The 14,440-nt window shown below is 41.8% G+C and overlaps 1 protein-coding gene across 1 annotated transcript in view; it reads left to right on the top strand.

Moving 5' to 3' along the window:
* ptprq (protein tyrosine phosphatase receptor type Q) overlaps positions 1–14,440 on the top strand; it is a 41,204-nt gene that overhangs the window by 11,864 nt on the left and 14,900 nt on the right. Inside the window, exons 21-41 of the mRNA XM_073471776.1 lie at positions 1,737–1,848; positions 2,434–2,542; positions 3,559–3,673; positions 5,000–5,069; positions 5,152–5,351; positions 5,536–5,764; positions 5,861–5,989; positions 6,079–6,225; positions 6,589–6,749; positions 7,831–8,335; positions 8,445–8,606; positions 8,736–8,915; positions 9,008–9,115; positions 9,643–9,924; positions 10,008–10,289; positions 10,709–10,829; positions 10,915–11,019; positions 11,220–11,367; positions 12,097–12,265; positions 13,664–13,984; positions 14,077–14,352. Of these exons, the coding sequence (XP_073327877.1) occupies positions 1,737–1,848; positions 2,434–2,542; positions 3,559–3,673; positions 5,000–5,069; positions 5,152–5,351; positions 5,536–5,764; positions 5,861–5,989; positions 6,079–6,225; positions 6,589–6,749; positions 7,831–8,335; positions 8,445–8,606; positions 8,736–8,915; positions 9,008–9,115; positions 9,643–9,924; positions 10,008–10,289; positions 10,709–10,829; positions 10,915–11,019; positions 11,220–11,367; positions 12,097–12,265; positions 13,664–13,984; positions 14,077–14,352 (3,931 nt within the window). The remainder of the gene's footprint in view (positions 1–1,736; positions 1,849–2,433; positions 2,543–3,558; positions 3,674–4,999; positions 5,070–5,151; positions 5,352–5,535; positions 5,765–5,860; positions 5,990–6,078; positions 6,226–6,588; positions 6,750–7,830; positions 8,336–8,444; positions 8,607–8,735; positions 8,916–9,007; positions 9,116–9,642; positions 9,925–10,007; positions 10,290–10,708; positions 10,830–10,914; positions 11,020–11,219; positions 11,368–12,096; positions 12,266–13,663; positions 13,985–14,076; positions 14,353–14,440) is intronic.

Raw genomic sequence — 14,440 nt, 5'->3', positions numbered from 1 at the left:
CTGCCAGGTGTCAGATACCCCCCAAAATGTAACCTTACACAGCACACACACAGAGCGCACAGAGCACAGAGTTGAGTAATAGATCTCATTATTTATTAAGTTGGCCTCATGAGCTCAACCCTGAATCATTCATTTGCTTAAGCAGCTCTCCCCAGAGAGAGAGAGAGAGAGAGGGAGACAGGAGGGAGAACGCTAGCCTCCTGCTAATGAAAGGACCAACTGCCCTCCCTGGCTAGCCACTAAAAATTTTGGAATACCTCAGGACCAAGAGCCGTTAATATCCAACACCTGGACGACTAACACTGTGACCTTTGCTCATGTCACTAACTAATTGCTAGACCTGGAGTTATTCCTGTTCAGATCAGTGGATTACCTGTAGACCACTGCTAAAGATTGTGCACTAACACTGGATGCGGCTCAGCTGGAGAGGCCTCTAACCTGCAATGTCTAAACTAAAGCTAACTCTGCTACCCAGCATGGCCTTCCTCTCACTCCTCCTGCTGCTCACACTCTGCTTGGTACACTCACAGGTAAGAATTCAACACTCAACACAGTGTGTGGCATTGCTGTGCACATAAATGCTTATATACTGATATATACAGAACATCAATAAAACACTTACATGCACAGCTGGAGAAAAAATGCTTGGTCATATTTCTGGGTGGTACCAGACTGCATTGGTTTGAAATATTGCCATCCAGCTTACTCATGTCACAGGTGCAAATGTTGTTTGCAACACGCACTGAAGCAAAAATGCCACAATGCCGTTGCATGTGGCAGCCCTTTCACTCATTCTCTCCATTAAAATAGTATAATAAATTAAATTAAATTAAAAAAAGACACAACACAGGCAACACTGACGTAAACTATATCAAGACACAAACAAGTGCAACCACAAGCAGAAACAAGCTGTCATCCTTTCACATCCACCCACCTTCATATTGATACAGATGGCTGAGGATTAATTCTGTTAATCTTCAAATACAGTTGTGGTGATGCCTTAATGAGCTCCATAATAAAACAGAAAGCTTTAGATTAATTATTGCTTCTATTTGAAGAGATTTCTCAGGGGAATATTAGATTTTCCTAAGATACATAAGATGGACGGATGGGGAAGTCCAGCTAATTAAAGAAATAAATAAACAAATAGGTTAATGAAAAACTATATCTACAAACTTTTAGGAGGAAAATAAATACTGCAACTACTTTTCACACAAGATTTACCTGAAATTATCAAATTCCACCTTTACAATTATGATAATATGCTGCTTTTCCTTGCTATATGTTAAAATAAACAGAATATATTTTGACTGTTGCCAAAAACCAGCAATAGCAAATGAATATTGACAAAACAAGCAATGAAAAAACATCGAAGTGATGGGCAATTTTTCTTCTTCTTACATTTTATAGTCCAAACAATGAATCAAGAATAAAATCGTTGGATTAATCTACAGTACACTTTTTCAGGATTTGGTGTGAGGCTTCACTTTCATATGTTTATTGTAACAGTAACCAAAAATTTACAAAGAGCAGAGATGTTGAAATAGTCAGCTAAAAGTTTAAAGCATGCAGCTTCTGCCACTCCAAGTGCTAACTGTATGAAAACAAAGTAGATCAAGTCTACTAAGTCCTTGACACTGACAATTGACAGGTGGTGCTGATGGCTGTATGTGTGCAACCTCTGATCTAGAGTGTGTATGATGTGACCAGGTGTTTGTGCTGAACTGTTTTCACAGGCCGATGTGGAGAATGTCAGTCCGGGGACACAATACACTGCAATGGTCACACCTTCCTCTTCCTCCAGCCTCGGCCCAGGAGTCAGCCGCATGATCAATACTAACGAGAGTGGTGAGACGTGCGCACACACAAAAACACACACACACGCACTGTTTGTTGTTGTTTGGATGGTTTTTGTCTTGAACCGTTCAAGTGCCATCATGTTCTCGTCTGCCCTCTGCTGTTTCATTCAATCCCTGTATACACACACACACACTGAGGAAAGGAATTAGTACAGTAGGTGTGTGTGTGTCTGTGTGTGTGTGTGCGCGTGTGCATGTGTGTATTCTCCCTTCCCTGTTTAATTCCTCTTAGGTAACTTAAGCCCGGGCTTTTGAACCGCAGGATGAATGGGTCTGCAGTGAATGTCAGTGAAATGCCACTGCTGTGTGAGGCCTTATTCATCAGTGTTCAGCCTAAAACACTCACGCAGGCCTACTCACACACACACAGAGTCACACACACACTTGGAAGATCAGTCCCCGACAGACAACAACACTATTCTCCAAATGACTGTGATACTGTGTTCTGTTATTTATCAAAATATTTGTATAGTATTTCTGCTGTATCGATGGCATTGAACAGACAGTAGAATTAGGGAAAGACTTTTTTTCCCCTCTTCTCTCCTTCACACACACTTCCCTTGTTTTACTCCAGTTCCAGATCCACCTTTAAGCCTCGAAGGAGAGGCCGTGGGCTCTAATGGTATTCTGCTCTCCTGGACGATGACACCAGATGCCAAAAATATTGACGAATATGTTATCAGGTAATTCTTTGTTATTTTGGTCTATTACTGTGGGTCCACACAGGTTGTGAGTCTCAAATTCTCAGTTCAGGAGAGATTTATTGTGTGTGTCTATGATGACAGAATAGCAAATGCCAGACATGTGCTGAGTCATCCTGAGATCATGGAAATGTCAGATATACCAAATATGCAACTGTCAAATTTAAGAAAAAGGGAATGCCAGAAAATAAAGGAAAGAAGGTCAGTGGAGATAAGTACAATTATTTTTTTGTACACTGTAATCTTGTGTTCATTATGGCCTTGACTTGCATTTCTCCACGCATGGGGATGATTCCACTGATGTACAATTTTCAGTGGCTGAGGAAATATTCAGATCATTTACTTGAGTAAAAGTAGAAAGACTACAGCACACGTTCAAGTCATGCATCCGAGATCTTTTTTAATTAAAGGTGCAGAAACCAATGAAGTGTACTGTCTGGGTGGAGGTTTTAACTACTTTATGAATTGTTCAACAGTTATCTGCAAACATTCTTATTACACAGATATTACAGCTAGTCCTAAAAACCAAATTTTGTACAAATCAGTAAGAATATGTCAACCTGTTTTGAGGAAAAAGAGGAAAAGAGGAAAAAAATATATTTATTGAAAACAGAAATAATTCTTATAGCTCCAGGTGATTTTTATATATAACAAAATAATATTTTAAAGTCTCAATTCTAGTGTAAACAGACCTGATAAGACAGATGTTTCTTTCAGTGGACGATGGATCAGATTTGTGACGCTTACCCTACGTTTTGATGAAGAAGAAGTGGTGCAAAATTTCCCTCTAACATGTAGCGGAGGTAGCATTAAATGTAAATACTCAATAAAAGTACAAGAACTGTAGAAAACTGTGCCTCAAAATAGTATTCAAGTAACCGTTCAAATAGTATGTAAATCTCTTACTGTTCTTGGTGTCCCTCAGTTAGCCACATTATGTTCCTAAATGTATGATGTGATTTTGAATGATGGTCCTAAAAACTGATTTCCTCCTGTAGATACAAGGAGGTGTGTCCCTATCCCGATCCCACCTTCACCCAGGTGACCAAGTACCTGGACATACCAGAGATCCTGCTCACTGACTTCACCTCAGGTTCTACATACCACATTGAGGTAGGAGACACAATTCAAGAGTCAAAACATTACAGTGTAGCTGATGGGAACAACTTTAGGCAAATAATGAAGGATGAAACATAGGACCAAATTCTATGGAGAGAACTGTTGGATATGGGTTAATATATTTAGTTAAATATCTCATAACAAACGCCATGTGTGTTCATGTGGGTGGGGATAGCTAAAACAGATCCCACAGCTCCAGACTATTCTCTTGATCTGGCTGAATACTGGTAATTGATCCTGATTGCATTATTAATCAGGTAAACAGATCTATGGATCAGCCTTGGCTCTTTCCACTGTCTGTTGTCACTGAGCTTGAATGTGATCGTGCTTATTAGTTTTCAGAATTCATTAACCCACATTGACCTTCATACAAATGGGAACACACATTGTGATTGTGCCCGCACATACTATAATTCATTGTGTGTGTGTGTATCATATTACTACATACAACCTGTGAGTGTGCTGGCCAACTTCTTTCTCCTACATCGGCCCATATATTCATGTTATTAATACCTGAGCAGTAAAAATCATATATGCTGTAAGCTGCAACAAATAATACACTGATTTCTCTAATATTTGCTCCTTGTTGTCCCTTAAACAGAACTAAATGCACAATAGGATGAGTGTATTTCACCTGTTTGCTATTCAAATCTTTTTCTTTTTAAGAACCTTTGAGAATCAAGTGTCATTTATTCATGATACAAGCGCAGAGATCTCCGGTGTCCTGTTTTGTTTCAAGATATCAAAACTTGTTTCAAGAGAATTCCTTAAAAAAAGGAAAACTGTACTGTCAACAACTGGCATTTAGAACGATCTTTATAACCAAATGCTTTGGGGCCAAGCTAACAAGACAGATTATTTTCCCCTTAATTGATGAGTTGACATTTTTGTTAAATATGCAGTGTTTTGCTCCGCTCTAAGTCTAAAGCAAATGAAAGCTGAAGATGGATGTTTTGGAGGGGTCATTATTCATTTTTGTCCATTTAGATAAATTCTCCTCTGGCCTGATAATCAGACTTAAATTGCCATTTAATTTCCACGTCATTATTAATTCATTTCTTATTTTGATTTATACTGTTTAAATCTTTGAGAAAATCAAAGATGCAGGCAGCAAAGTGGTCTGTTGACATACTGTTAACATAATTGATGATTTATCCTTGTTGTTTATGTGTTACTGGGATCACTGAGTCACCTCAAACACAGTGTCGTTCCAGTTGTGATCATTGCTTGAGATTAGCTCCTCAACTGTATCTGATGACTATCGACAGGAACATGAATTATTGATTGAGTAATACCTACCAATTCTCTCTGTCCCTTTAGGTAGCAGCCATATCTCCAGCTGGAATAGGAGACTTCAGCAAATCTTTATACATAAAGACTGCTGAGTCCCGTGAGTATTCGTGCACTTACAAGATGATCTCAAAATCTATAGCAGTCAGTTATATTTACAGTAGTATTTGAATTCCCTGCAGCCCCTGGTCTGGTGACCAACTTGAGCGCGTTTGCTCAGAACCACACCTACGTCATGGTTACCTGGTTCCTGCCTCACCGTATCAACGGCCTCATCACAAAGTTTGCTGTGAAGGCGAAACACGCTCGTACAGGGCAGACGGTCCGCACGCTGGAGGTCAACGCAGAAGACATCATGACCGGAGCGCTGCCTCACTGCAATGTACTGCATTATACCTTCACCTTTTGTATTCTTAACTGAACTGTTGTTGTGAAATGTTCTTTTTCTGTCAGGATTATAGATGCTACCAAGGCACAAGGCCGACCATCTGCACAACACAAGACCAGGACTGTTTTCTCATATGCTTTTCCCTCTGTGTATGTCCTGTATGACTTTGTATGTCTAGGATGCAGCTGATATCCTGTCCCGTGCAACGCTCAGTCCCTTAGAGATAACAGCATCGTCTCCACCCATCACCCTCTCCGCCGTGCCCCCTGCAGCCTCCTGGAGTGTGCCCATATCAGTAGGAGTCGATCAGCTACGACCTTACACCGCCTATCTATTTGAAGTGTCTGCCTTCACCTCTGATGGAGAGGGACAGATAGCTTCCTATATGGTCCGCATGCCAGAATCAGGTGTGGATATTTTATGGTTAGTTTGTGAACTAGAATGTGCTCAGCATATACAATATTCACTGCATGTATGAAAAATGTTATTTCTGTGTCTTTCAGCCCCAGAAGACCCGCCACAAAACTTCTCTATATTAAATATGACATCTCGATCGATCTCCGTATCGTGGACCTCTCCCAACATTATCACAGGAAAATTCACCTACATGCTCTACCTTTATGGACCTACAGGTTATTAAACAGTAACTATGTAACACACTCGCATGCATGCATAAACAGCCTCAAACTCCAAATTGATTTTTATTTTGTTCCTTTACCAGGATATTTGTATGAGAACAGCACAGGAGACACGCGGTTTGCTTTTACTGGTCTGACCCCGTACACAAGGTACAAGGTGGAGGTGCGAGCCAAAGCTGCTGGAGAAGTGGGTCCACCAGCACAGGATGATGTCATTACACCCGCTGAAGGTTAATCAAATAATTGCTTTGTTGATTAAAGATTAGAAAATTGTGAAAGTGTGATATCTTATTTTGTCCAACCAACAGTACGAAATCTAAAGATATTCAGTTTGCAATAATTAAAACACAGCGATGCAGGATATTCTCAATATTGATAAGCTGGAGCCAGAGATCGTTCAGAGGTTTGCTTGAAAATTAACTCAGTTGATATACTTATACTTGCAGATTACTTTTCTGTCTATCAGCTAATGGATTAATTGAGTAATGCTTTCAGTTTAATATTAAAGCTACTAAGGGATATGAGTATGTGTGTGTTTGCTTCTTTATTTGTATCACATGTCTGTGTCTCCATTTGTGTGTTGGTGTGAGCAGCACCCAGTGCAGTGCAGGACTTGACAGCGATAGCCGAGGATTCAGTTTCAATCCGTGTGAGTTGGAGAATCCCTGCTCAGCCCAACGGCATGATCACCCAGTACAGACTCCAGGTTCTGGTCGTTGACGTTCTGCTGCAGGACATCACACTCACCTCAGACGTAAGCCAGATGTTACAGCTCTGTATTAAAGCTCTTGAACCATTTGTTTACAGTATATTTATGTTTAAAGCCCAACATGCCACCATACATCAATTCCTTATTAAACTGATCCTATAGTAATTATTTGGCCCGTTAAAGTGATTGGCTAATGCTCCAAAAGTCAAAAGTTTGTTTTCTCGTTAATCATTTTTATCTGTATTTATTCTGATGTAGTCTTGATATCAATGAAAATGAGGACATGGCCTCAATGATTCCTCAGTTGAATGAATGTATAGCCACCACAAATGTATCCCATTACAGCTGATTCCTGGTGAAAATTCAGTGTTAAAACCTGAGCCTGTTCTACTGAAAAAGGCTGGATCAAATTGGACTGTAAATACCAACCTACACTTGCTGTATATATTAAAGAGAAGTGGTCCTGTCCCAATCTTGAGGATTTTCAAAGGCTGCACATAATATTATCAACACCTGTACAATTCAATAGAATTGCCCTTAAAGAAAACCTGTGTGAAGCTACAAAATCATTTCACAGAGGCACTGATTATACTTCAATACACAGTAATTTAAGGCTGTGTCATCAGGCTGTACAGTATGATGTATTCCAAAGCAAAAACACCACTTCAGCATCATAAATTCACATATTGATCAGTAGTACAAGGGTAATATTCTGCCCTTACTGCACTCATGGATTGCATTAGACTGTACTGTACAAATCCTGTTTCCACTTGATCTACATGCTCCACTGTAATTTGACAAGTTCTTTGTAATCATTGGGCCTTTTATCAATACATCCCTGTATGCAGCTTGTAAGCCATGTCTGCTGTCTATTGAAGTCTACTGATTCAAGTAGACATTTCTAAGATAAGACAAGTTAAAGAATTGATCCGTCACTGGGGAAATTCACTTGTTGCAGGAGCTCATGAGTCAGAAGCGGAGGAAAAAAAGTGATTGAATTATAGATAGAAATAAAAACAAGACAAGCAAGAGTATTTAATAGAATATTTAGAATGATTGGTTTAACAGCTAATGAGCTTAAGAACGCTACAGTTATATATATAAAATGCATTTTTTCTTCCCTTAGAATACAACTGATTTGAACGAAGATGAGACACCTGCCCCTGAAGTCAATAACAATCGCCGTAAGAGAGATGCTGAGTTTGATCTCGGTCTGGTCACGTCACCGCCATCTTTCACGGCCACTATTTCTGATCGCACGCTGCCCACTGGTGTGACTGCGTCCAGCTCCACACACTCCCCTGACCAAATCATTAACACCGACGCTCAACCAGCTACTGACTCCACAGTAACCGAGAACCCCAGCACCAGTTACGCTTCTGCTTCACAGTCTAACAGCACAGATATTCTCCCGACTGACTCTGTGGTCTTTGGGACCTACTCCTTTTCTCCTACCTCTGTGCCACCTGCCACCCTTCCACCCTGGCTAACAAGGCATTCACAAACTGGGGATATGACCTCAGATTCCTCTCCCTTGGCCCTGACCCCAGGCCAGCTTCGCTCATCCACACATGATGCATCAATTACGGGACACTTTTCAACACGCAGTGCGACAGCTTCTGGTACCACAGGTGGGAGAGGATTAAAAGTGCTTTGATGATTTGTATTGTTTCAGTGCTTATAAATCCTGTGTGTGCATGCTGTCTTGTGTATCCATCTGTATCTGGATGAACGTTGCAGGTGTAACAGTGAGAGAGGAGGTGATGGACGTTTTGTCTGAGGAGTTGTCTTACCTGGTGTCGGATCTGAGTCCTTTCACCGATTACACGTTCAGGGTCACTGCCTCCACAACTGTGGGAGAGGGTCCCTCAACAGTTATCACTGAGAAGACCAGGGAGCAGGGTGAGTGGTCACATGTAACAATAACCATTAACCATTAAAAAACAACTTATGATAAGGCCTATAAAGTGTGCAAAGTCTTTAAAAATGTCTTTGTCCCTAATGATGTCCTTTACCGTATGTGTTGTTCAGTCCCCAGCTCAGTGCTCGGAGTGTCCTATCAAAACATCAGCTCCACCTCCATACTAGTGAGCTGGGTCCCACCACTCAACCCTAATGGACGGATCACACATTACGCTGTCTATGGTCTTAAACTGCACAGTAATCAGGCCCTGAAGTGGGTTTCTAACACTACCAGCATACTGATAAGAGGTGAGTGATCACCTTTCGTGCACAGTTCTATGCAGTCATTATGATTATTATATTGCAGCTCCGTTGTTAAGTATCTGTGCTCTAATGTGCAGATCTGGACAAGTACACGGGTTATAAGCTGCGTGTTGCTGCCTCTACAGCTGTGGGAGAGAGTTCTCTGTCTGAGGAAGATGACATCTTTGTTTTCACCTTAGAGGATGGTATGTGCTGATGAAAAAACTGTTTACATAACTGTTTAGTCTGTTTCACCTTGTTAAATTATTGTGGGTGCTCAGTGTATGGCATGCACCTCAAACTTGGCATCCACAACCCTTCAAGGTCAATGAATGAAAGTCAAATTGACATTTAATATGAAAGATTGAAAAAAAATGTATGTCATCCCTATGAGCCACATGGTACTTTATCTTTGTAATTTTAACTTTACTAAAGAGAAAATACAAATAAGATATAGGTATTTGGTCAAAATACTGTTGATAGCGAGTAAGAAAACAATCACAAGGAAATGGGGTAAAGTGGACCCTTCTAGCCATGGACAATGGATAGAAACTGTAAAGGAAATCTGCATAATGGAAAGATTGGCACATCATCTGAGATTACAAGAAACACGGCGAGAATAAAAGTGGGAGAAATCGACATTATTCAGAACCCAAACAAACTGATTTAGTTGATGAAACTGAGAGAATGAATGGACTAAAAATGTAATGTTTCTTGTCCATCCCATCCTCAGAGCCTGACTCCCCTCCTGAGAACCTCACTGTGGATGACACCAGCCCCTCCACCACCACGTTGACTTGGTCTGCACCAGAGAAAGCCAATGGGGTGATCCAATACTACGAGGTCTTGTATGAGAACAAATCCTACTCTGCCATGATGAACACTTCCTCTAACAGAGTCATCCTGATGAACCTGAAGCCGTTCTCCTACTACAACGTATCTGTGAGGGCGTACACGCGTTTCGGCCACGGCAACCAGACGTCAGACAGTTTATACCTGATGTCTGGAGAGGATGGTGTGTTAATGGATGCATCCACTCACATGAATACACACATGTCAAAAACTTAAGTGATTACATCTATAACTTTTTGTCTCCAGTCCCAGGCAGTCCTCCGTATAACGTCACTTTTGAGTCGGTCAGTTCCAGCGAGGTGAACGTGACCTGGCAGCCTCCTCTGCTGCCTAATGGGGTCATTACCCACTACAGCCTGGAGCTTTGGAATTCCAGTCACTACCTCAACATCACCTCCCCGACCAACCACATCCACATCATGCATCTGAGGAAGTATGCACACTACCGCGTCATGGTGCAAGCGCACACACGTGTCGGGCCCGGAAACTACAGCAGCGAGCCGCTCAACATCACCACTCTGGAGGACGGTGAGAGGGACGGGTGGGGAGAAGGAGGAAAGGGGGAGGCTTTGTTTTCAGTTCCAGCACGATTACACCACGACTGAGTTCGAAGGGCATCTGATTAAACCCGACTATCCTCTTGTCTTTTCCTCCTCAGTTACATCTCTCTGTTTCAGCTCTTACTAATGATGTTACATCACAGGTATTTGATGCCACGTGACAGTCAAGTCTCCAACAACAACAACATCATTACAGCTAACCAGTTTTTAATTTCAGGGCGATACTCTGTTTCTCACTGGCACGTTCCCGAGAGGCCATCTGAGGTTCTTAATTGCCAGTGCAAATATATTTAAAAAAAATCACTCATCAGTTAAGATCCTGTATTGATAAGCCACGATACACTGGTCTTTATTATATTACTGGAAAGTCTTTCCCCTGCCTCTCAGCTCCAAGCACACCTCCTCAGTTCCTCCACGCCAGGAAGTTGTCAGACTATGAGGTAGAGTTGTCATGGCAACCTCCAATGGAAGCCAATTCAGACGTACTCTACTACATTGTCAGAGTTTGGTGAGTTTCTTTTATCCACTTCTCTTTGTCTGTTTGACTCTCAAACAGAACCCACTGCAACATAAATGGTTACTCTGTTTGTCAGGAATGAAACGACAGAGCTGTGGCAGAATGTGACGGGGACGTCAGTGGTTATAAATGTAGACTCAGAGAGCCGCTACAATGCTTCCGTCTCCAGCTGGACCAGACTGGGAGATGGAGGATTGCTGATCCACATCAGCTTTACCACCACTGATGCAGGTGCTGGTTAATTGTTTCCGCATTTTTGAAAGATAACCTTGTCATTCTCAAAATATTTCATCCCCATGCATTTGAATGACTTTCTTTTTTAATCACTTTCTGAATATTTGTGTTGGTGTGTGTCCTTTGTGTTTTTGCTCGCTGGCTTTCAGAACCATTCGACCCCCCTCAGAATGTGACTTTTGCAAATGTGACCACCTCCTCTGTCACCTTGCTGTGGCACCCGCCTACTGAACCCAATGGAATCATTATACACTACAGTATTTACTACTCTGCTAACAAGACTGTGACTGAACAGGTGAGACATACTGTCTATATTTATATATAAAAGGGTCAAATGACCACACGTAATGTGAAAAGTGATACTCATAGTGATGAACACACAGAGAATTATCACCCAATTCTGCAGTTTCTCGCAGCTCTACAAAGCATTTTAGTATAATTTGGCTCACTTTTTGGTTCACTCCCACTGCTCTTCTTAACAGCAGCAGGCACTTGTTTTCAGCTAAGAAAACTCACTGCAAGCTACCTACACAGCCCACCAGAAAAAGTTGGTGACAAGCTACTAAACCTAGTGGAGCAGCTAAAGAGTCAGATAATTCTCTCGGGAGACCAAAGTAGAGGGAATATTGGACTTAATTGTCAGGTGGACACAAACATGACTCCAAATGAATGTTAATGTTGCTTCATGTCTGCAAGCTGTGTAAATAGATAGCTAATACTAACCTATACATAAATGACAACATATTTACCATATTGATTTTATAATGTGTTGTTAGTCGTGTTCATTTTGTTGCTGACAGAAAAGTCAATACTTCTCTAAAGAAACAATCTGAATGTTTGAGCGGAGAAACATAATAAATGCAGATGCATCGTAGCGGCCCATGGCCTACCAACAATTGACCAAGACTTAGTGTTGGGTTTCTCTTTCATTTGTTAGATGGACAACAGATGAAGTTGCTCTTCTTCAAATGCTTGTTTCAGTGAAAGTAACCCGACAGTAACACTTCTTTTTCTTCCTCCATAGAGGGTTCCTATATCAGACTTACCTGCCCTTGCCTCTCCTGACTCAGCCTACTCCTACACTCTAACTCTGATTGGGGGCACAAACTACACCCTGTGGATGACCTCCAGCACATTGCAGGGGGATGGAGGGGTCCAGAGCGAGCCTCTAACCTTGTTTATACCGGAGGACGGTCAGTCAGACACACAACACAACACAATCCTACATTTACCAACATAAACTAGTAAAAAAGAATAGATATAAACATAAAAAGCTACACATGACACTAGGTAATTATTACATACAATTATTCCGAGTCTCACTGGACGGCAGGTCTGCACACTTTTTTCAAAACTCTTCGACTTAAAAATAAAATTACATAAAAACTCTGCGATTGAAGACGAAGCTTTCAGCCTATTATAAGGAGATAACAGTGGGTCTGGCAAACTGGCTCTATTTTTGTCTGTCTGTGACACTGTGTTTCTTGAAGACAGCCAGTTTGTGTTTCCTTTTACTAGGCATGACGAAAGTTGTTAGGGATTAAAAAAGCAGACAGAGAAAGACAAAGAGGGCACAGGAGCGTTTACGATATGATGACACGGAGAAAAAAACAAAGCCTGATGTGCTTTGAGAAAGTTCACGCTGTGCTCATGCCACAATTGCATTGTTTCCATGGATACTGAAGTTTTTGCATATAGTAGTTGTACTTAGTCTTTTTGATATCCTCAGTTACAAATTGTGAAGTGCACACAAAGCTGGATCTCTTTGTTTTTATGTGATTTTGTGAAAAATGGTGCAGACAATCCGCCACAGACGTTGTCACATAACAGTACATATTTGTATGTTGTGATGTATTTTTTCTTGTTAACATTGTTCTTGTGAAGTATTCTCTGTCTCTGCTGATGGTTACTGCTCATACTGACTCTGTATCTCTGCCTGTGCTCTAGCTGCTCCACTCTCAGCAAAAGCACCGGATCTCCAGGGCACCTCCACGCCCAGCAGGGGCTCACTCCCTCTGGGCTCAGACCCCCATACACACCTGGCCCCTCACATCCACTCATTCATCTTATGGATCTCTTGAGTTTTATCTCCCTTTTCCCTTCATCTCCCCCTTTCTACTCTATGTACCATGAGTTATTTTTGGTGGGGCTGAGATGAGAAACAGGATAAGTATTTCCTCCTCAACCCCTTTCTTTCCCAATGTTTTCAGTGTGCCATTTCCCCTCCTAATTGCCTCTGTGTGTCTCTGAATGGGCTTTAAATTTTATGGGGTATTGTTTCTGTGTCTGTTTACCGTACTGTTTTAATTTTGAGTTTCTGTGTTGCTAATGTCCTGCCATATTGTTCTACTTGACGTGCTGTTGTTGTCAATGCTGCCAATGATTATGACAGATGATGATAATGGTGATGATGATTGGTGCGCTGTTCATTTTCCCTCAAGTGTCGGGAGTGTGTGTGGTTGATTGATGCCCTAATTTAACGCCTTATTCTGTAGTATAGTAAACTCGCATCAAAAGGCTCACAGATTTCACCCATTGTTGTCATTGGCAGATGATAATGGTAACTCCATTCTACTTGTTTCCCTCCTCAGTGCCAAGTGACTCGGTCCGAAACCTGACTGTGCAGATCTCCAGCTCCACATTCATCATCGTCAGCTGGGACCCTCCCCTGGAGCCAAATGGCCGTCCCTACTACATTCTCACCTTACAGGAGGCCGGCGTCCCGGCTAACCTATCCAACCAAGGGCCTCCAGCTGTCAACAAGACCATCAAGCATACCACAACTGACAACATCTTCCTATTCACCAAACTCAAGAAGTATTTCCCTTATGTGTTGACCGTTACACCGGCAACTGGTGCTGGACCTGCCTACAACCATACCAGCACGATGTACCTGAGAACGGATGATGATTGTGAGTTTATCCACACAAACATTCCCTCAGGGAGAGTATGGTAGGTGTATTCATTGCAATACTGACATGTGTGTGGGTGTGTTACCCTTCAGTTCCTAGTTCTGCTCCGTTGCTGGTGTCCACCAGGAATCTGTCATCGTCCTCTATCGCAGTGGTCTGGCAGCGCCCTCTCGAGGCCAACGGGGAGATAACAGAGTACACCCTCACTCTGTTTGGCCCCGGAGGCTCTAACACATCACACACCCCCAACACCTCGTTCATCCTCACCAACCTACTTCCATACACAGCTTATAACCTCACAATTACGGCTGCCACGCGTAAAGGCTCAGGGCCGTATCTGATGCTGCATCTGCACACTGACGAAGGAGGTTAGATTGAAAGTTGTTCTAATATCGTAATGAGATGGCTTTCATTTAATAAATCATTGGTGTGTATCTACTGTCTTCTTCTGTCTAA

Source organism: Pagrus major, chromosome 8 (genome assembly GCF_040436345.1).
Source record: "Pagrus major chromosome 8, Pma_NU_1.0".
NCBI lineage: Eukaryota > Metazoa > Chordata > Actinopteri > Spariformes > Sparidae > Pagrus > Pagrus major.
Note: the sequence above shows the minus strand (reverse complement) of the source record. Positions and strands in the feature narration are given on the sequence as shown.